We start from the raw sequence: 23,030 nt of genomic DNA on the forward strand, positions 1-23,030 counted from the left end.
GTTAAGTGGTCAGTTCGGGACTGTCCCGTCGAACTGCTGGGATATAACCTATTTACTAACACTAGCATAAGTTGTTCTACTACTACATTCATACGACTTAGGTTTTTGACAACAGACTTAGGTCATTGGCAGCAGAGTTTATTCTCTAACTGTTGGACAATTTGAGATGTGCTGATTTAATATTTTCTTTATAAAAAAGGTGACACACCTTCAACTGCCATTCCGCCCATTTTGTCTAAAAATATACATAGATAATTAAAAAATTTAAAGAAAGTTCTCTTTAATAAAAAGTTTTTGAACCAATAATAAAAGAAAATTATTGTTTTTTTTACAAAAATTTAATCTATTCATATATTTACAAATAACTATTATGTTTATTCATTGTTTGAACGCTCCTCAGCCAAAAACATTACTCAGTCATTGTAGCTCTACCCTGTACTTTAGGCATTTTTTTATTCGTTGAGTCCTCTAGCTCTTTGGCCTTATAGTAGTGTGGCGCTACTTCCAACAACCATTTACTTTCGATTTCTATTACTTGTCTCATATATTCTTTCGTTGTGAATACCAGTTCATGATACAGTACCCAGCGTGGTAATTCCTCGAATAAAGATGAATTTGGATGTATCATTACTGTTTGATTGTGTTTAATGGTCTTGTAATTGCCACCTTTCGATAGACGTGCCACATGATAAAAATAACCAGCTGTTATTGATTTACGTATATTAATTGTTTCCGGTAAACAGGAGACCATATCAATTTCAACTCTTTGCATTAGACCTACCAATTGTTCGCGAACATCGCGTGCTCTCTTCATGGAACGATATTGTATGAAATTCTCATAACACCATTGAGTACTGTAATCCGTTTCGGCCCATTGGTTGTAAACCTGCATAAGGGATAAGTGATCACCATGAATATGATTGAAATTTTTGCGAGCTGTATCGGCATGTATGATTTTGTCCTTGGGTCTGTAGAATATTGCACTATTAACCGAAAGCATAGCTGCTATGGTGACCAATTCTTCGGAACACTTGTATCTATAATGCAAAAAATTTTTTTGTTAAGAAACTTTTTAAGTTTTGTTTTGTCTTTTAATACTAATACTTGCTTTTCACTTGCCAGCAACATTTTTCCCATCATAGGATCTACTGGAAATTCTGCCATACGTCTACCTAATTTTGTTAATTCACCATGATGATTTAATGCGCCCAAAGCATACAATTGTTCTAAAGCCAACACTAAAGTTTCATGAGGTGGTGGATCCAGAAAATCAAAATGTATTAAATCATTTATGCCTAAAGCTTTAAGCATTAGTACCGCATTTCCCAAATTAATACGTTGTATTTCGGGTACTGTATTATCCTCCAATTCATGCTTATAAGCCCAGGCGGTATATAAACGAAAACATTTGCCTGGTGCTGTACGTCCAGCACGACCAGCTCTTTGATTAGCTGAGGCTTTTGAAATTGGCACCACCATTAATGATTCCATGCCAGTGCGGGAATTGAAATTATTCTGTTTCGCGAAACCAGGATCAATAACGTAAATAATATTGTCTATGGTTAGAGAAGTTTCCGCTATATTGGTGGCCAAAATAACTTTGCGGGCATTGGGTGGAGTGGGTTCGAAAATTTTCGCCTGCATATCACTGGGTAGATTTGCATAGACTGGTATTATAACCAGTTCGCGAATTTTGGAGCCTAAACGTTTAACACGATCTTGCAGAATCTCCTGGCAAGTCTCAATTTCATCTTGACCCGTTAAGAATACTAAAATATCTCCCAAAGGTTGAGTAGCATGAATTTGCAAAACGGACACACAACAGGCATCAATATAATCAGCTTCTGGAGCTTTAGTATAAAATATATCCACCTATAGATTAGATACAATATCAATAATGTAGTAATTATTACAAAAGTTTCTACTTACTGGATATCTCCTGCCTGGTATACGAAATATTGGAGCATCATCGAAGAATTGCGAAAATTTCTCAGCATCTAAAGTTGCACTTGATATTAACAATTTTAGTTCGGGACGAAAACGTGCTATATCTTTAACTAGACCAAATAAAATATCAGTATGTAAGGTACGTTCATGAGCCTCATCAATAATCATTACACTATAAGAACCTAAATCTGGTTCCGACAAAAATTCTCTGTGAAGAGTACCATCAGTCATGTATTTTAAAACAGTTCTTTCTAAAATAAGATTTTTTCAATTATAAATTAGTATTAAATAAAAAGAAAGTTAATTTAGCAACTTACCCGAAGTACAATCCTCAAAACGTATACTGTAGCCAACTTCATTGCCCAATTTAACACCCATTTCTTCGGCTACACGTGCGGCCACAGACATAGCCGCCACACGACGCGGCTGAGTACAACCAATTTTCTTTTTATCTGCTGTAAAACCAGCATCCACCAAAAACTGTGGTATTTGTGTTGTCTTGCCCGAACCAGTTTCTCCTTCAATTATAAGAATCTATTTTTAACATATAGATGTTAAACTTTTTCCTTCTATATCTTTATTTAGCTTTAACACTTACTTGATGCTCTTTAATGGCTGCTATTAGATCTTCCTTAAAGGGATAAACCGGCAGAGATTTACGTGTTTCCTCTATAGTCATTCGTTTACGTTCAGCTTCTGTCATTTCAGGTTCTTTTGAGGTCTTATCTTTTGAACCGTCCATGGTAAGTGCTTGTATGAAATCGATTTGATCATCTAGTAAAAGTTCATACTCTTCTTGAGCTTTAGCATCTTTAGCTCCGAATTGAAATCTGGCTGAAGCTAATTGTTCTGCCTCCCATTTCTTTTGTTCGGAATTCGGTAGTCTTTCATTTTCATCCACTTCCACATACTCCTCTGTAAATATACACACTTTAACATGTTTTACAATTGCATTTTTACAACTATCTACCTTTTTCTCCCTTTTTTAAATCTCTAGGCATATGATAACGCTGTATACGTTCCAATTCACGTGCCTTTTCATGTTCCTTGGCTATGGTTAACAATTGCTTTTTGTATTCTCTTTCCTGACGCTCTTTGTCCGTTAAACTGTAATAAATGACATAATTTAGTTAAAGTAGTTAACTAACATATTATTTTTTCTATTCAACTTACACCGACTCCTCAAACAAATATTCATCATCCAAAATATCCGCTTCCAATTCAGCCACTTTATCTTCTTTTCGTTTTTCCAAATACTTTCTTCTCGACTGTATACGTAACTGTGGCAAAATTTTATCCCTATCTTCATGTTCCAATTTTAAACGCTTAGCCGCTTCTTCGATTGCCTTACGACTGGAGCTTGACTCCAGAACTTTGCGTGTCCGTCCTTCATCTTTTTTCTTTAGTCTTTCGGCAAATTCATCTCTTTCCTTTAAATCTTTACGACGTATCTCCTCTTCACTGTCAATTTCTTCAGAACTGCTACTTTGAGCATCACGTTTACGATTTCTGGACATGATTTAAGTGGTATTCCAAATTGTAGCAGCGTTTAAACGTTTTTAACCAACATTCATTAGAGATGTGTTTGTAAACAAAACAATTAAACGATAATAATCGAAAACATAAACAAACAGCTGTACATTAGAGATGCCATATTATTAACAAATAAAACGCACATACATTTTTATGAGGGTTTCCATAAACTTGCTGTTGAACTTTTACTTTTCGAAAAAGTGGAATAACAAGTACATGTGTATTAAAAAATTCATGAAAAGGTTATATGTATATAATATTGTCATTTTGTTAGCAATAGGTATAGTAGTATGTACATTAGAATTACCCGTATGTATTGAAGATAAATATATGTTCAATTCGCAATCGGTGCCGTACGGTTGTATGGTAGTATGTCGTATTTTTATACCCTTCACCTTCGTGAGAAGGGTATATATAAGTTTGTCATTCCGTTTGTAATTTCTATAATATAATTTTCCGACCCTATAAAGTATATATATATTCAGGATCCTTATAGATAGCGGAGTCGATTAAGCCATGTCCGTCTGTTGAAATCAGTTATTAGAGGTCCCCAGATATCGGCGAGATCCGAATCTTCAATAATTCAGTTAGACATGCTTTCGAGAAGATCGCTATTTAAAATCAGCAAAATCGGTCAATAAATAACGGAGATATGAGCAAAAATTCGAGAAAATCTCTGAAAATTTCATCTTTGCTTTGTTAAAAAAGCAACAACAACACGTGTGCGTGTGGAGATGTATTTGGTTTTATTCAGCTGTGTATTTTTTTTGTATGTTTGGATGCTGTTCTCACGAAGGTAAGTGGGTATAACAAGAACAAGGAGATAAAGCAGTAATATGTTGGTAATACACATGATATTTGTTTGAGGGTGGTAATACAGTTTGACGGTGGTATTACAGTACAACGGTTAATATTTCTTTCTGCTACAGTTTATATTTGTTTGTGTGTAGGTTATGTGTGACATGTGTGCAGAGATACAAATTAAATAAAAACTGTTTTTTAAAACATACTTTGTGAAGGGTATATAAGATTCGGCACAGCCGAATATAGAAATATTACTTGTTTATTATTGATAAGTTTTTGTTTAAAATTTTATTTGAAAAATTTTATGTGATGGTTTGGTTACACCCGTTATATTCTAAAAATATATTGATTTGTGATGTAGTCTAAACTGGATTTAAGGTAAGTTTAGAAACCTCATGATTTCATCACAAATAAGAGATTTATTTTTACTTTTGTATACTCTACTGTAATTCATCTTGTATATTAAACATTGTATGGTTTAAATGTAAATTATGTTTATGTTCTCCTCTTATAACGTCGTACACAATTATTCCGTCGGTCTGCATATTATGACATAAATATTTATCATAATTTTGTTTAACATATCCCCCACCTACTACCCTCATATTATGTTTAAATAAAATGATGTCAAATATTCAAGGGGTTGATGCTGTGTAGTCATACTATAGTCACTGTATACATTTATTTCCTATATTAGTTTAATTTAACTGGGCAGCAGCAATGTTATAGTATCAAATACACAAAAAATCCCCTTTGTTTTAGTTACAATTTCCCAAAATAATTGTATGATCATGCTGCGGAAAAGCAAATTTATTCTCTCAATAAATCACTTTTGTTGAACTGTTGGTAATTGAGATGTAGACTTTGTGGTTACAGTTTGAAACATAGGTATAATTAACAAACCGTCAAATATGTTGGCATTAAACGATGTTTGAATTTAAAAAAAGAGGATTTCAAAAATTGTACTACTTGTGTACATTTAAAAATTAATACATTGCTTTTACTACATTTAATAGAAATCCTCTGAAAATAAACACTACAAGTTTCACTTTTCTAAGAGAATATGTTTTTTATATGTTTATATTTTAAATTTGATAAATATTACCGTTATTCTTGTAGTATATGCAGAGATTTGTACATACATATGTATGTAGGTATTCATTTATCATTTAACTTACATGATAATAACATTTTTCCGGTAATTGGTTTAGCTGACATTCAATTGCCTACTATTTAGTTCAGATTCAGAAACAAACACACAGCTAAACTTACTTGTGAAATGATGGTCCCTTTGTATTTGCATAATTCTATTGACTTTATTTACCGTATATATACCATACAAATGTACATATATCACTTCAACCAGACATTACAGAGAGTATATAATAGAGCAAATATGATCGATCATTCTCTCTCAAATGTTCTTAAAACAGGCATGAGAAAGCTAAGAACGCTCCTCAATAAATTTGGAAAACAATGTTCATATACTCAAATGTATTAGAGTTATTTTAAGGGATTTATACTTCATAACTTCAAATATATCTATTTAATATAGATAAATATGATAATTTTTGGTCTCGATAGATAGGTAGATAGATAGATAGATAGATAGATAGATAGATAGATAGATTGATAGATAGATAGGTAGATAGATAGATAGATAGATAGATAGATAGATAGATAGATAGATAGATAGATAGATAGATAGATAGATAGATAGATAGATAGATAGATAGATATATAGATAGATAAGTAGATATTCCACATATATTCGCGAGAAGATACATTATATGATCAGAATTGTATATTGTGGAATTTACAAACAGAATAACAAAAATCTGGGATATTCACAAAATTTCATTAGATTCATAATATACTACTTATGTACATACCTATATTATAGTGTACGGATTTTATATTTTTAAAATAACAAACGGAATGATAAAGGTTAAGGGTAAAAACATATCTAATTTTTAACAGTAATAACAATACCGATTATAGCGACAAGCATTTCAACAAAGGTTTACAAAATTGTAACTTATACCCTCTTCAATTTCAAAATAATAATATTAATAATAATGGGGCCATAGTATAGAACACATTTCACCCCTATCACATACTAACTAGTATGAGATAATTGAAAATGTTTGCACCCACACCCACCACAATCGATGGTTTGCTTTAAAAAGCAGCACCAAACAGTAAATTAATCTCAGTTTAGTTATTATCGTTGATTGCGATTGTTCGTTTAGTGGTTTCCAGCACAAGCAGACTTCGTGATCGCTGATCGGTGGTAGTGATTGTGAGCCGTGACACGCTAATTGTGTTAAAGTTTATAAAAATTACGAACTAAATATGCATACGATTGAAATAAACCGAAAAAGTTTATTTTAAAATAGATACAATTTTCAGTATCTAAAAACGACAATTTGAAAAAATAAAAAAAAATTAACAATTATTAGAATAAAAAAATACATTTAAAGGATTTATCTTAAAATCGATAGATAGGATTTACCCTACTATCTATAGTTATTTGTTTTCGAAAAAAAAAACTTTTTTGTTGCTAAAAATAGTAATTGATTTTAACCATCAATTACAATTAATTTAAATCATAAGTTATATAAAAATAAAGCAAAATTTGAGTAAGTAACTAGCAGAAAGGGAGTTATTTAAATCTCTACAAAATGGGGGACAATAATAAAAATACCAATAAAACCGTAAGTATGAAAGTTCACCAAACGTCAGTTTAGTTTATCTATGGAATTTTAAAGAATCTATGGCAACACATTTTTTTAGGTTTAACATTTAAATTTTATTTCAGCAAATATCGAGTAATTGGTACAGTAGCTTGAATGGAAATATATGTTAAAAATTATATGAAAGTTATTTTCTCATATGAATTTTGACAATTCATTATTCATATAAGCTAGTGAATCAGATCCTTCATAAAAGTCATGAAAAACTTGTATTTTTGTACGACAAAAATATAAGTTTGTTTTTGAAAATAACTGTTATTATCTAAATCTAAATCATAACTGTTAAAGTTCAGAATTCTAAAAAAAGAGGACTACAAATAACAGTGATTGAAAGATTTTATAAATTTCTAACAGTGCAGTTTTTGGATGGTATATATTAGAAGTATATAAAAAGTGCATAGTTTTCAATATTTAAATTTCAAAATTCTCGATTTTATTAGGGTAGTTTTCAAAACCTTTTTCACAACTTTCCTTAACAAATTTCAAGAATAATCAAGAAAGTATTATGGGAGTAAGTTATCTGAAAATAAAAACCATAAATAATTGATTTAATATAACTTATAGTGTTTGAGAACCTTCGATTTGAAAACAAACTTTTTTTGATAAATGCAATTATATCTAAAACTTTCCTTAACAAATATGTCAAGTATTTAAAAATTTTTCTTATGGATTATATTAAAAAGTTATTTGAAAATAAAAACCATAAATATTTAGTTTAATATGTACAGAGTTTTCAATATTTAAATTTCGGAATTCTCCATTTTATTAAGGATAGTTTTTAAAACCGTTTTCAAAACATTCCTTAACAAATTTCAAGTATTTAAGAAATTTTCTTATGGATTATGGTAACAAGTTATCTGAAATCGAAACCATAAATATTTAGTTCAATGTGTACAGAGTTTTCAATATTTAAATTTCGGAATTCTCCAGTTTATTAAGGATAGTTTTTAAAACCTTTTTCAAAACATTCCTTAACAAATTTCAAGTATTTAAGAAATATTCTTATGGATTATGGTAACAAGTTATCTGGAATCGAAACCATAAATATTTAATTCAATATGTGCAGAGTTTTCAATATTTAAATTTCAGAATTCTCGATTTTTTAAGAATAGTTTTCAAAAACTGAACTTTCAAAACAAATTTCAAGTATTTACGAATTTTTCTTAAAGAGTTATCTGAAAATAAAAGCCATAAATAATTGGTTCAATATACCTTATAGTTTTTAAAAATCCCCGATTTTTACTATGAGTACTTCAGGTAAAATGTATTTTTTTATATAAAAGAATTTTTTCCAAACTTTTTTTTAACAAATTTTAAGTATTTAAGAATTTTCCTTATGGATTATATTAAAAAGTTACCTTAAAATAAAAGCCATAAGTAATTGGTTCAATATATCTTATAGTTTTTGAGAACCTCTAATTTAAACTTCGGTTTTATAAAAAAAAACAATTTTTTTCAAAACTTTCCTTAACAAATGTCAAGTATTTAAAAATTTTCCTTATGGTTTATATAAACAACTTATCCAGGGTGCTTCGCTACCCTAACTATGTTCAATATCGTAAAAAATATCAAAAAGTACTATCGGAAAAACGAAAAAGTACAAAGATCTCTTTCAATAAATTCTCATTTAATAAGGACCGTGTGTTCCGGTTAACCATTATAAAGAATCTATTTAAATAATAGAAAAGTACCAAATAGTTCCCACTTCCAGAATATTATTCAGTCAAGACCATGTATGTTAGAATTAATGTTCCTACGTTGAATATTTTAGAAAATTAAAAAAGTACAATTTATGAGATAAAAAGTACTAAAAAGTTGTCTCTTAAAGGATCTTATTCAATGAGGACCGTGTATGTTTACTAATCATGTGTTTTCAGTTCATATTAAAGAACATACATAGAGTATCATTTGAAGGAAGAAAAAGTACCAAAAGTGGAAAAAAGTTTACCTAAGTGGCAAGTACTAATAAAAATTAGTACATTCCGTATTTAAATCTACATATATATCACAGATAAAACTCAAACGATTCAAATCTGCATTCATTTATTCCAGAAAAATTGTGCCTTAAAAAAGGTACCAAACAATTTACTCGAATTTGGTCCTATATAGGCCTTATTACTCGAATTCCAAAATAATATACCAATAGCTTATTTTGTGTGAGTAAATAAACTACTTTTTGAAATTTTATAAAAGTTGACTCAATGAGTTTGAAAAAAATTAAATTTCCCGTTTTTTTCCCTTTTTGGTACTTTTTTACCCAGTGAAATAGCAAAAATTTTATTTCAATAAATATTACAGAGTTAGTCCGTAATTTAATATGAATAATTCAATAAACCGAAAAAGTTTTCTTAATATGCTAAAAAATACCATAAATACAGGTTTGTCCCTTTTACACCCAAAAAGGACTGAATTTTAAAAAAGTACGAAACAGGTGTCTCATAATTTTGAGAGATGTATCCAAAATATTTAGAAAAATTTGATTATGTTAATTAGTTTAAAAGTTATAAAGGGCTGAAAAAGGTACCAAAATCACCTTTGTTACACATTTTTACCCCTTAAAAGTATGAATTTCAAAAAAGTACCAGACACCCATCTGCTCATTTTAAGAGTAGATACAGGTGCATTTAAAATTTTTCTTGTATCACTAATATTATGTAAGATATTTAAAAAAACCCGTTGTTTCCCCTTTTTACCCGTAAATGTGCAAATTTCCAAAAATCCCTCCTTAGTGGATCTACATAACCAAAAACACATCAACTGTCAAAATTTCATGATTCTAGGTTCAGCCGTTTGGGCTGTGCGATGATGAATCAGTCAGTCAGTAACGCTACTCTTTTATATATATAGATAGATTGGGGTGATGTCGCTGAATTCCATAGCAATCAAAAGTAGAATTATTTCTTAGTAAACATGAGAACTTATTACCTTGACTAGAGAATAAGGATATACTCTACTTTGTCGCTTGCTTTAAAAATCTTCAAATCGGCCAATTTTTACTTAAGTTTGAGTGTCTAGTTCAAAAATCATGTTCATTGTTTTGCAGGGAATTGAAAAGAAACTATTTTTTCCCTTAACTTTTAGTCATCGAAAACACTGTGTGTAACTATGTCTTTTTTATTATATTTAATTAAATATGAATTTATTTTTATGTACATTTACATAAACGCATGTAAACATTTCAATTATAACAATTGCGTATTTCCGGTAAATGTTTGAAAATAAACTGTCATTCAATTAGCTCTTGCATGAGTCTCATACAATCCCCGATACTAAATATTATAGAATGAACGCATACATATGTACAAAAAAAAAACATATGAAAAATCATTATGGCCCCCACTCGATAAATCAAAGATGAATAATAACAAGCGGGGAATAATAACAAGGGCCCTCATTTCAAAATGCTTATTTTTAGCAACATTGTTACTATGGACCACTTTAAATAATAGTAATATAGGAATATTTCATTTATAGAGATCTACCAGCGTATTCATAAAGATATTAATCGTTCAATTAAAGTTTAGTACAAACACACACTCACACACACTTTCCATAGTAACACAATTTATTAAGCAATTATGAATATAGGGTGCTTAAACCTTATCTAATCGGTTTTTATAGAATTTCTCAATAAATTCAATTTTTGACCGATACTTATTACTTCATAAGCAAGCACTTTAAATACTCAAACTGGCTGACACTTAAAACGTGTTAAATTTCAGGTCAAATATTTCAAATAATAAAAATGGCCGATGGGATACAAATGTAGTTCGCCTCCACGTGGTGTATCCTGGGTAATGCTAAATGAACTACTTTAATATATGATGTCCGTCGGGCTGGCTGTCCATGTAAACCTTGTGCGCAAGGTAGAGGCCACAATTTTGGCACACACGTCTTTTTTTTTTTAATCGGTCCATTATTTTTGGCCCAAGGACGAAGCCTATTGAAAATGATTAAAATCGGTCCATTCTTTCGATTAGCATAAAACCGTACCCCCCAAATAGGACCTATGGGCTTATAATTAATTTAAATGATTTATTATGTCAACAAAAGTCGACAAACCTTAGTTTTATAGAACTTTAAATGAAACTACCGATTTTTGTAATGATCGGTCTTTATTTGGCCACCACGTTCTTTCAATATTTTTATGGTACGATGGATGTTTTTTTTGTCCTTGGTGGCTCCTGCAGCTTTCTTTCCTTTTTTCTCAGCTACTGGGAAAGCGAAGGTTTCACCGACAGCGGAATCAGACATGATTGTTTAATTTAAAATTTTAATAACATATTAAATGTGCTCACTTGCGTGATTTTTGATTGATTTTGTCATTCCGTGTGTAACACATCGAAATATTGCTCAAAGACCCCATAAAGTATATATATTCTGGGACCTCGTAAGATTCTAAGACCCTCTAGCTATGTCCGTCACTAATGTTTGGTATTGAAAATGGGCAAAATCGGTCAAGGATTTCACATAGCCCCCATACAAATGTCCCCCCCCCCCCCCCGGAATATTGTATAAAGAGCTTCAAATGTTCACAAATTCGTTTTTTATGAAGCAAATACCACAAAATTTCACATAGGTCAGTTTTTTGACGTCTGCATCATGGTACCCTTTAGAAAATTACTAAAAAGCTGAATACTGAGTTAAAAATGGGAATATAGCGATTAAATTCGATACACATAAGCGAGCCAATATCTCTCCACCAAATTTTATGTGGATCGGTGCATAGTTGGCCCTACTCCTCATAAAAAGTCCACCCAAAAAATTTCTTTCATGCACAATACTGGCTTAAAAATAGGATTATAGCAATGAAATTTCATAATTTACAAAATTTTATGTAGATATGAAATGATATGTAGATAATTGACCCATATAAGGTCCCCTTCAGAAAACGACTTTGACGCTAATTATGGGCGTAAAAATACGAATATAGCGAAGAAATTTAATTGACCTTACCCCCAACATAAGGTCACTATCAGAAAAACACTTTAAGGCCCATTACTGGCTTAAAAATACGAGTATAGTAATGAAATTTGACTTAAGTTCATTGCTAGTCAAAACACTTAACTTAATTTCATGTGGGTCGAGCCTTAATTGACCCTACCCCCATATAATGTCCTCATCAGAAAATTAATTACGAGTAAAGCGACGATATAAACATGACTTGTAGGACCCAAACCCCAACCCCCATATAAGAAAATTACTTTATCGCTCATTAATGGCTTAAATAAATAAATAAATAAATAAATAAATAAATAAATAAATAAATAAATAAATAAATAAATAAATAAATAAATAAATAAAAAGATAAATAAATAAATAAATAAATAAATAAATAAATAAAAATGCGACACTGATAAGTTCTATACGAACCGAAATCTCTCTACCAATTTTTGTAAAGATCAGTCCATAATAACACAACCCCATATAAATTCCCCCCAGAAAATGACGCGAAAAATACGAAATTTTCGTTTAAAATCTCTCTACCATATTATATGACTTTAATGCTTCTTAAGCCATTAAGGAGCATATACAAAATACAAGTAGATCTATGAAATTTTAAATAAATAAAGAACTGAAAAAAACAACAAACAAATTAAGCTGATGTTCACAGAATAATCATACATTCGGGATTCCTACGAAAATTTTTTGCCTACATAGAATTTGTTTGTGTTTGTCAGTATGTGGTCGTTTTAAGAAAAAAGTGACTTGTTTCTTCTTTATTTTGTATGCCTTGGAAATTTTTTGTAAATTGTTGTTGCGTACAGTTAGACTGAAAAGTTATTTGTTCATTTCAACTTTGAATATTGAATATTTTCATTTTCTATCAACTAATATGAACAAACTTTTACTTTATGAAGTTTTTTTATTTTAAATTTATTTATTAGAAATTTTAGAACAAAAATATATTTTTTTCTAAAAAAAAAAAAAGAAAAAAACTAACAAATTTTCTAAATGGCGTCGGCAAAACACTTTTTCGTCACTAAAAGCTACAAAAATATAATTTTTATTAAGTTTTTTTTTTAATAGATATTCATTTTTGATTTTCATATATTTTTTAAGAATTATTAAGAATTAATATATTATTTTATTTGAAAATAAAAATATGGCGTATTTTTGTTCATTTATTATATAAATAAATTAATATTTTATTTAAAAATAAATTTCCTCAAACATTCCTATTTATTATTTTAGTTTTGAAATCACTTTTTCTAAATAAACAAAACAAAAATACACACAGTAGAAGAAATAAACATTCATGCCCAAACAAACCACTATATGAATGCCTTTGCATTGTTATTATTCTCACATATTCTTGTTTTGTTTGTTCTCTTCGTTTTTGTTGCTCTCGTTAAAGTGCAGTCGTCTTTACGTAGAATTTGTTTGTGTGTTTGGTATGAAACTGGTTTCTTCTTGTTTGTTTATATTTTTTTCATATGCGTACAGTTTGACTAGAGAATTTTTTCTTTTTGAAATTTTAATATGTAAACAAGAATTCATAATGATGATTTTGTTTCTAAATACATAAAAGTATGAAAAATTTGATTATGCCGACGGTAAAATGTTAAAAAAGTAATATTTAAACAATAAATAGAAATAAATATTGTTTACATAAATAAAAATTTTAACCTATCCTAGTATATTTTCAATCAAAAAATGCACTATCTCTTTTTAAATTTCATTTCGTGGTCCTGAAAAGGACCGATTGTTTGTTTTGTTGTTTGATAAATTTTGTCGATGTTGTTGATTTATACTTTTTTCTCAATATACTATCATTTAACCGCCGAAACCGTACAAAGTGCGACCTTGTCTCTTCAAAGCATAGACAACATCCATAGCGGTGACGGTTTTCCTCTTGGCATGTTCAGTATAGGTGACGGCATCACGGATGACATTTTCCAAAAACACCTTCAAGACACCACGGGTTTCTTCGTAAATCAAACCAGAAATACGTTTTACACCACCACGACGAGCCAAACGTCTAATAGCTGGCTTGGTAATACCTTGGATGTTATCACGCAACACTTTACGATGACGTTTAGCGCCACCTTTTCCCAAGCCTTTACCACCTTTACCACGACCAGTCATTTTTAATCACTTTTTTTCTTTTAAACACACTTCACTAAAGATTCACAAGAACTAATAATTTTTGGCGTCAGAACCACTGGTATTTATACCAAATTGAACTAAAATTAGAATGTAACAGAAATATCATGCTATACTATTCTTTTTTGTGTGCGTCTATATTTTAGTATAATCAACCACCACTTAATACAATACACACACACTCACCCTTATATTTCCAATACAAAATTTTTCTATATAAACCCGGTACCATCGGCGAAACAAAAATATTCGTGTGTGAACAGTGTTATAGTGATTTTTAAAAAAAATACTAAGTGAAGTGAAAAATAATAATGGCTCGTACTAAGCAAACTGCCCGTAAATCGACTGGTGGCAAAGCACCTCGTAAACAATTGGCTACTAAGGCTGCTCGTAAAAGTGCACCAGCTACCGGTGGTGTTAAGAAACCTCATCGTTATCGCCCTGGTACAGTAGCTTTGCGTGAAATTCGTCGTTATCAAAAGAGTACTGAATTGTTGATCCGCAAATTGCCCTTCCAACGTTTGGTTCGTGAAATTGCTCAAGATTTCAAAACTGATTTGCGTTTCCAGAGCTCTGCTGTTATGGCTTTGCAAGAAGCCAGTGAAGCTTATTTGGTTGGTCTCTTCGAAGATACCAACTTGTGTGCCATCCATGCTAAACGTGTCACCATTATGCCAAAAGATATTCAATTGGCCAGACGTATTCGTGGCGAACGTGCTTAAATTGATTGACAAAATTACTACAGACAACAAACGCATAACAACAACATCATCATATGTGTTTATTAACAAAACAAACAATCGGTCCTTTTCAGGACCACAAAATAAAATTTAAAAAGAGATAGTGCATTTTTTGATTGAAAATATACTAGGATAGGTTAAAATTTTTTTTTAATTTTTATTTATGTAAACAATATCTAAAGAATGAATAATCGGTTCTTTTTAGAACTATTAAACAAATTTTTAAAGAGCATTTTATTTATTGTTCAAAATTTTACTATTTTTAAGTAAATTTATGAAATTTTTAGAAAATTTACTCAAAAATATTTTGAAAAATTGCCGACGGCTTAACAATACATTTTACCGTCGGCAAAATTAACAGAATTTTTTTTAGGGTGTCAAAAGTTGATTATATTTATTTTCAAATAATTATTTCATATTATATTTCTATAAATAATAGATAGTTTAAACACTTTTTATGAACATTTTTTTGTTTTGTTTATATTTACATACATGTATGTTTGTATTCTTTAAACTGGAGGCAAATTTTATATAAAAATATTAACAAAAATTTGAATTATTTGTACAAAATATGCAAAATTTTATATAAAAAAGATACAATTTAGCAATTATTATAAAAATAAGTTATTCAAGGTACATCTGCTAGGAAATGTGTATTTACAAAATCGAAAATTTATTTATATTTACTTTGTTAATAAAATTTGTTTTCAAATCGTATTTTCTATTGAAATTAAATAAATAAATAAATAAATATCCTTTTAATGGCTCTTTTGAGAACCATCAATTTATATGATAAAGAGATTAAATTAATATTTTTTTAAAATTTTGCAAAAAATTGTTTATAAACATAAAATTTCGTTTCCACAAATACAAAGAAATTTAGACTATTTTCTTAGTGGAAAAGTTCAATTGAAAATTAAATAATTTTGTATTTAATTATTTGTAAACAAAATTACAAAATATTGTAAAAAATCATATCAAAATTACTAAATTTATGTATTTACTTAACAAAGGAATATTTTCATGAAAATATATAAAAACTTAAACATGTCACACAATTTAACAAGAAAATTTCATCGTTATATTAGTAAATAATATTTCTTATGAAAATAGTATATTTTTACTTAATATTATTTACAATTTGAAAAAAGTTATTCCAAAAACATTTGTACAATTACATAATAATGCAACAATATTATGAAAATAAAGAAATAAATAACAATTTGCTTTAAAAATACAATCTCTATGAAATGGCTCAATTTCAAAGAGTATGATCAAAATGAAATTACTTTTCACATGAGCATTTTTTGAATTATTTATTAAAAATATTTAAAAATTTGACTTTTAGAATATAATAGTAAATAATGTAATGAAATGTGTATAAAAATTTATTAATTTAATTGCAATATTTATTTGTTTTAATTTTTCACTCAATAGGATCGATTGAAAATACTATTGAAAAATTTTTCAATATGAGAATTTTTCGTTGACATAGAGTAAATTTTAAAATAATTTTTAAAAATCGAAAAAAATAAAAAATTAATATTTTCTTCAAATACCATAAAGAAAACATATAAGAGTATCATCTGAAATAGTTTTCTTACAAATATTTCTGAAATTTCTTAGAAAATTTTCAACTTTTGTTGATAATTTAGTAAAAATTTTTAACAAACTTCTGAGGAAAATGCTTATAAAAATTTTCCAAGTGAAGAAAAAAAAATTTTCTTAATTTTAGCATAAACTACAATATCTAAGCTAACAATTTTAGGAAAAAGTTTTTAAATTTTTTCCAAAATCTTAAAGAAAAACTTAAAAATATGATAAAACTTTTGTTAAATTTTATACACGCTCGCACTAAAAATTCAACAATCAACATCCATTGACTACTATGAACTTCTCATACTTACGATGTACCTTAACATATTGAATGTGCTCACGCATATAAAGTGTATATTTTACAAAAAAAAAGTGTTTATTTTCAAGTGAAATTATTAAAATATCAAATAAAAACAATCATGTCTGATTCCGCTGTCGTTGAAACCTCCGCTTCCCCAGTAGCTGCACCAGTTGCTGAGAAAAAAACAAAGAAAGCTGCAGGAGCCACCAAGGCCAAAAAACCATCCAGCGTACCTACTCATCCACCAACCCAACAAATGGTTGATGCTGCCATCAAAACATTGAAAGAACGTGGTGGTTCATCCCTTCCAGCCATTAAGAAATACCTTACCAGCACTTACAAGGTAGATGCTCAAAAATTGGCTCCATTCATCAAGAAATATTTGAAGAGTGCCGTAACCAGTGGAAAATTAATCCAAACTAAAGGTAAGGGTGCTTCTGGTTCATTCAAATTGTCAGCTGCTGCTACAAAAGAACCAAAAGCAAAGAAGCCTGCTGCTGAAAAGAAAAAGGCTGCTGTCGGTGCTGGTGAAAAGAAAAAGAAGGTTGCCGCTACCAAAAAAGCAACTCCTGCTGCTAAGAAAGCAACTGCCACCAAAAAGACTGCTGAAAAGAAGAAGGCAGAAAAAGCGAAGGCAAAAACTGCCAAAAAGACTGGTACAGTTAAAGCAAAACCCGCAAAAAAGGCACCAGCAACTAAACCAAAAGCACCCAAAGCAAAGAGTGCCGTCGCTGCTAAACCCAAAAAGGCTGCTCCAGTCAAAAAAGCAGCTGCCAAAAAGACTGCCGCCAAGAAGTAAATATTCCACTCAAAGAACAAATTATTTTTCGATATTCGAAAAAAAGATTTATTTCTATTAAAAAGCCCTTTTCAGGGCTACAAAATAATTAACAAAAAGAGATTAAATAACAAACAAAACAATACTTTTCATCTAATTTTACAGAATATCATTCTTTTTTTTGTGAAATTCTTAAATTTTTAGATTGTTTTTCTTTTGCTGGATTGTTAATGAAGTAACAAAAATAAACAAAACACTGCAATGCATTGTTGAAAACAAAAACATTCACACACACAATGTGTTAACATTACTTCAAGAATAAATGAAATGCCGTCGGCAAAACTCAATTTATTAGGAAATTCATTATTTTTTTCAAAGAATTTTGCAGAAATGCCGTCGGTTAAACACATTTCCATAGTTCGTCTTCAAAAAAAGTAATTTTTTTGTATTAAAATAATAATAAATGCCGTCGGCAAAAAATCAATTTTAATATGAAATATACACTTTAAAAACTTGTTATTTTAAAGAATTTTTACAAATATTAAAAAAAAGATGTTAATAAAATTGACATTTTTTTATATTAAATAAAATAATTTTAAATAATTTAAAATAAAAAATTTTAATATTTTTTATTTATATATTTTTTAATAAAAAAAAAAACAACATAAGAAAGCAAAATGTTTCATTTTTTGCGAAAATTTTATTTCTTTTGAAAGGAATGCAAAACAAAAACTTCATATATGAAAAATCGAAATGCCGTCGGCAAAACATCAAATTTTAATATAAAAAATCAAAAATATTTCAACACATATTTTAAGGATTGTTATTTAATCATTCTTTTTCATTTTAGTTTTACAAATAAGTGAAGCATAGCAAACTGCTTTGAAATTTTTTGCAATTGTCAAATTCACCAACTAAACACATAAAGGTTGCAATTCTTGCTTAAAATTTCAAAAAGGTTTGTGTATTGGACAAGTAAAATCAAAATGTCAGAATTTTTAAAGCAAATTTCCACACCAAATAGAAAACCAACTGCTATTATAAAAGAAATTTCAAATTAAGTAGAAAACAATAAAAACTAATCTCTTTTTTGTATGAATATTGTGGCCCTGAGAAGGGCCGTTGTTGTAGTTGATGTTAAAGAAATAAGATAAACCATTTGTTGACAACCAGAAGGTAAAAAATTTACTTGGAGCTAGTATATTTGGTGACAGCCTTAGTACCTTCACTGACAGCATGCTTAGCCAATTCACCAGGCAACAATAGACGGACAGCAGTTTGAATTTCCCGACTGGTGATGGTTGAACGCTTGTTGTAGTGAGCCAAACGAGATGCTTCAGCGGCAATACGTTCAAAGATATCATTAACAAAACTGTTCATGATACTCATGGCCTTTGATGAGATACCAGTATCGGGATGTACTTGCTTCAACACTTTGTAAATATAGATGGCATAAGATTCCTTGCGCTTACGCTTGGTTTTCTTGTCACTCTTGGTAATATTCTTTTGGGCTTTACCGGCCTTCTTTGCTGCTTTACCACTGGTTTTAGGAGGCATTATTATTCACTTATTTTTTTTCACAAACACTTTTTAAACACTGTTCACAAACTGTGAGTTTTTTTCGTGATATGTGCGCATTATATACCTTTTTGAAATCCAACAAATACTAAAGTATCTACAAAATGTATCTACACAAACCACCCCATTGTGTGTGTGTGTTCTTCTCAGAAAAAAAGTATAAATACCCATAGTAACAAAAAAATATTTTATCAGTTTGTGTTTACAGTGCTCTAGTGAAGTGTAACTAAATAACTAAAAAGTGAAAAATGTCTGGTCGTGGTAAAGGTGGCAAAGTTAAGGGAAAGGCAAAGTCCCGTTCAAACCGTGCTGGTTTGCAATTCCCCGTCGGTCGTATCCATCGTTTGTTGCGTAAAGGCAATTATGCCGAACGTGTTGGTGCCGGCGCTCCCGTATATTTAGCTGCCGTTATGGAATATTTGGCCGCTGAAGTTCTTGAATTGGCTGGTAACGCTGCTCGTGACAACAAAAAGACCAGAATTATTCCCCGTCATTTGCAATTGGCCATCCGTAATGATGAAGAATTGAACAAATTGTTGTCTGGCGTAACAATTGCCCAAGGTGGTGTTTTGCCCAACATTCAAGCTGTACTTTTGCCCAAGAAAACAGAAAAGAAAGCCTAAATTATTTTACACAACGACAACAACAAAATGTAAAAATACTATACAGACCATCGTATTTAGAAAAAAACCAACCGTCCTTTTCAGGACGACAAATTTATTTCAAAAATGAGTAAAATTTTTTCAAAACTAACTTAAAACAACAAAATAATAAGTATTTTTCCATAAAAACAAATTTAAAATTAAACTAAATTTGCATTTTTATCAGTAAAAGCCATCAATTTTACTTATTTTCATTATAAAATATGTATATAAAAAAACAAACATCTGCCGTACATAATCATCCCTCGTTTTATTTTTTCACAATCATCCCTCGTATTATTTTTTTATACATACAATAATCATGGTATCCATAAAATATAACAAACTAAAGAAATACACATATACAACTATACAAATGCCTTTACATTTCAACAAACTTCTTCATATAAGCATTTCTTGTGATTTTACAAAAACAAAATCCACAGTATAAACGAACAAACTAAAAAAACGCACTCACACAACTATACAAATGCCTTTACATTTTAACAATCTGTTTCTTTTTTTTTCCACAAACAAAAACAACGATATACACAAAACCTAACAAACTAAAGAAAAACACACAGACACAACTATACAAATTCCATTATATTTCTTTTTTTTTTTTTGTGAAAAAAAAAAAAAAAACAACAACAAATACATTAAGCTGATGTTCACAGAATAATCATGCAGTCGCGATTGTTACGAAGTATTTTTCTACATACGATTTGTTTGTGTTTGACAGTATGTGACCATTTTAACTATAGTAAAAAAAGCAACAACAAACACATTAAGCTGATGTTCGCAGAATAATCATACAGTCGGGATTCTTAGGAAGATTTTTTGTCTACATAGAATTTGTTTGTGTTTGTCAGTATGTGGTCGTTTTAAGAAAAAAATTACTTGTTTCTTCTTTATTTTGTATGCGTTGGTAATTTTTTGTAAATTGTTGTTGCGTACAGTTAGACTGAAAAGTTATTTGTTCATTTCAACTTTGAATATTGAATATTTTCATTTTCTATCAACTAATATGAACAAACTTTTACTTTATGAAGTTTTTTATTTTAAATTTATTTATTAGAAATTTTAGAACAAAAATATATTTTTTTCTAAAAAAGAAGAAAACAACAAATTTTTTAAATGCCGTCGGCAAAACACTTTTTCGTCATATGAATATCTACTAAAAGCTACAAAAATATAATTTTTATTAAGTTTTTTTTTAATAGATATTCATTTTTGATTTTCATATATTTTTTAAGAATTATTAAGAATTAATATATTTTTTTTTTTATTTGAAAATAAAAATATGACGTATTTTTGTTCATTTATTATATAAATAAATTAATATTTTATTTAAAAATAAATTTCCTCAAACATTCCTATTTATTATTTTAGTTTTGAAATCACTTTTTCTAAATAAACAAAACAAAAATACACACAGTAGAAGAAATAAACATTCATGCCCAAACAAACCACTATATGAATGCCTTTGCATTGTTATTATTCTCACATATTCTTGTTTTGTTTGTTCTCTTCGTTTTTGTTGCTCTCGTTAAAGTGCAGTCGTCTTTACGTAGAATTTGTTTGTGTGTTTGGTATGAAACTGGTTTCTTCTTGTTTGTTTATATTTTTTTCATATGCGTACAGTTTGACTAGAGAATTTTTTCTTTTTGAAATTTTAATATGTAAACAAGAATTCATAATGATGATTTTGTTTCTAAATACATAAAAGTATGAAAAATTTGATTATGCCGACGGTAAAATGTTAAAAAAGTAATATTTAAACAATAAATAGAAATAAATATTGTTTACATAAATAAAAATTTTAACCTATCCTAGTATATTTTCAATCAAAAAATGCACTATCTCTTTTTAAATTTAATTTCGTGGTCCTGAAAAGGACCGATTGTTTGTTTTGTTGTTTGATAAATTTTGTCGATGTTGTTGATTTATACTTTTTTCTCAATATACTATCATTTAACCGCCGAAACCGTACAAAGTGCGACCTTGTCTCTTCAAAGCATAGACAACATCCATAGCGGTGACGGTTTTCCTCTTGGCATGTTCAGTATAGGTGACGGCATCACGGATGACATTTTCCAAAAACACCTTCAAGACACCACGGGTTTCTTCGTAAATCAAACCAGAAATACGTTTTACACCACCACGACGAGCCAAACGTCTAATAGCTGGCTTGGTAATACCTTGGATGTTATCACGCAACACTTTACGATGACGTTTAGCGCCACCTTTTCCCAAGCCTTTACCACCTTTACCACGACCAGTCATTTTTAATCACTTTTTTTCTTTTAAACACACTTCACTAAAGATTCACAAGAACTAATAATTTTTGGCGTTCATTTCATTTCATTTCATTTATTAACCAAAACAATCCATATTTACATGTACACTTAAAACTAACAATCTATTTATATATTTCTTCCTCACACACGGGGTGCCTTACAAGGACTTATCAATTAAAAAAAAACTATTTACATATATATAGAACTTACATACTATAGTATAATAAATTTATATGAATTACATTAAATGTACCAATCTACACAAAAGTTCCCTAAAAAAAGGTAAAAAACAGGAGGCGTTCGTTCTTACTTAAAGCTAAACTTAAAACTAATATACATGAGATGAAATATTTACAAAAGATATAGGATAGAAATATGTACAAAGAGGGAAATATATTTACAAAAGTTTGGCCCTTGGCCTACTGCGCGGTGTTGTAAACCACGTTACAAATATCCAATGTATTTATCCTCCTGTGGTAGAACAGGAGGTTTGCACCCTCATAGAGAAGACCAGCTTCACTCAAAATCAGGAGGTCGGTCGGCAACAAGTAATGTTTCATCTGAACGGTCTCCAGATCACCTGATCCCACAAAACACTCCCTGACCAAGTCGTTCTCTAGAGAACGAGATCTTTCCAGAAACTTGATACCCCTATCCATCATAAAGGCGTCAATTCTCTGGAAATCTATCGCCCTATAAATCGACCTACATGATGGTCGCCGGTAGATGCCGTCAGGCCCAAGTTTACGCTTGAGGCCCAAGCAAGCTACCAGGATCCTTCTTTCCCATACCCTAAGCCTCTCCATCTGGGCAGAAGAAATTCTGGACCAGACTGGAAAGGCGTAGGACATGAGAGGTCGAATTATCTGGCGATAGAGCAGTAAACCTATTCTCCTGTCCAAACCATTACGTCCGAGGATACCCCTATACATTGCGTAAGTACGCTTCG

The 23,030-nt window shown here is 29.9% G+C and overlaps 5 protein-coding genes and 1 pseudogene across 5 annotated transcripts; 3 read left to right on the top strand and 3 right to left on the bottom strand.

Moving 5' to 3' along the window:
• Positions 1-242: 242 nt before the first annotated feature.
• LOC111686135 (pre-mRNA-splicing factor ATP-dependent RNA helicase DHX16) lies at positions 243-3,525 on the bottom strand. The gene is made up of 7 exons (XM_023448440.2): positions 3,121-3,525; positions 2,918-3,054; positions 2,546-2,862; positions 2,265-2,481; positions 1,930-2,198; positions 1,109-1,872; positions 243-1,037 (listed from the first exon to the last, which is right to left on the bottom strand). The coding sequence occupies exons 1-7, from the start codon at positions 3,462-3,464 to the stop codon at positions 410-412; spliced, it is 2,676 nt and encodes an 891-aa protein (XP_023304208.2). The 5' UTR covers positions 3,465-3,525; the 3' UTR covers positions 243-409.
• Positions 3,526-13,727: 10,202 nt separating this feature from the next.
• Positions 13,728-22,117, bottom strand: LOC124420997 (annotated as a pseudogene).
• LOC124418567 (histone H3) lies at positions 14,382-14,935 on the top strand. Its single transcript, XM_046945249.1, has one exon. It carries the CDS (start codon positions 14,459-14,461, stop codon positions 14,867-14,869), a length of 411 nt encoding a protein of 136 aa, XP_046801205.1. The 5' UTR covers positions 14,382-14,458; the 3' UTR covers positions 14,870-14,935.
• On the top strand, positions 16,813-17,654 carry LOC124418566 (histone H1-like). The gene has a single exon (XM_046945248.1). It carries the CDS (start codon positions 16,903-16,905, stop codon positions 17,581-17,583), a length of 681 nt encoding a protein of 226 aa, XP_046801204.1. The 5' UTR covers positions 16,813-16,902; the 3' UTR covers positions 17,584-17,654.
• Positions 18,664-19,186, bottom strand: LOC124418568 (histone H2B). The gene has a single exon (XM_046945250.1). The coding sequence runs from the start codon at positions 19,117-19,119 to the stop codon at positions 18,748-18,750; it is 372 nt and encodes a 123-aa protein (XP_046801206.1). The 5' UTR covers positions 19,120-19,186; the 3' UTR covers positions 18,664-18,747.
• On the top strand, positions 19,324-19,935 carry LOC111686136 (histone H2A). Its single transcript, XM_023448441.2, has one exon. The coding sequence runs from the start codon at positions 19,389-19,391 to the stop codon at positions 19,761-19,763; it is 375 nt and encodes a 124-aa protein (XP_023304209.2). The 5' UTR covers positions 19,324-19,388; the 3' UTR covers positions 19,764-19,935.
• Positions 22,118-23,030: the final 913 nt, after the last annotated feature.

The sequence above is a fragment of the Lucilia cuprina genome, chromosome 2 (assembly GCF_022045245.1).
Source record: "Lucilia cuprina isolate Lc7/37 chromosome 2, ASM2204524v1, whole genome shotgun sequence".
In the NCBI taxonomy this organism is placed as follows: domain Eukaryota; kingdom Metazoa; phylum Arthropoda; class Insecta; order Diptera; family Calliphoridae; genus Lucilia; species Lucilia cuprina.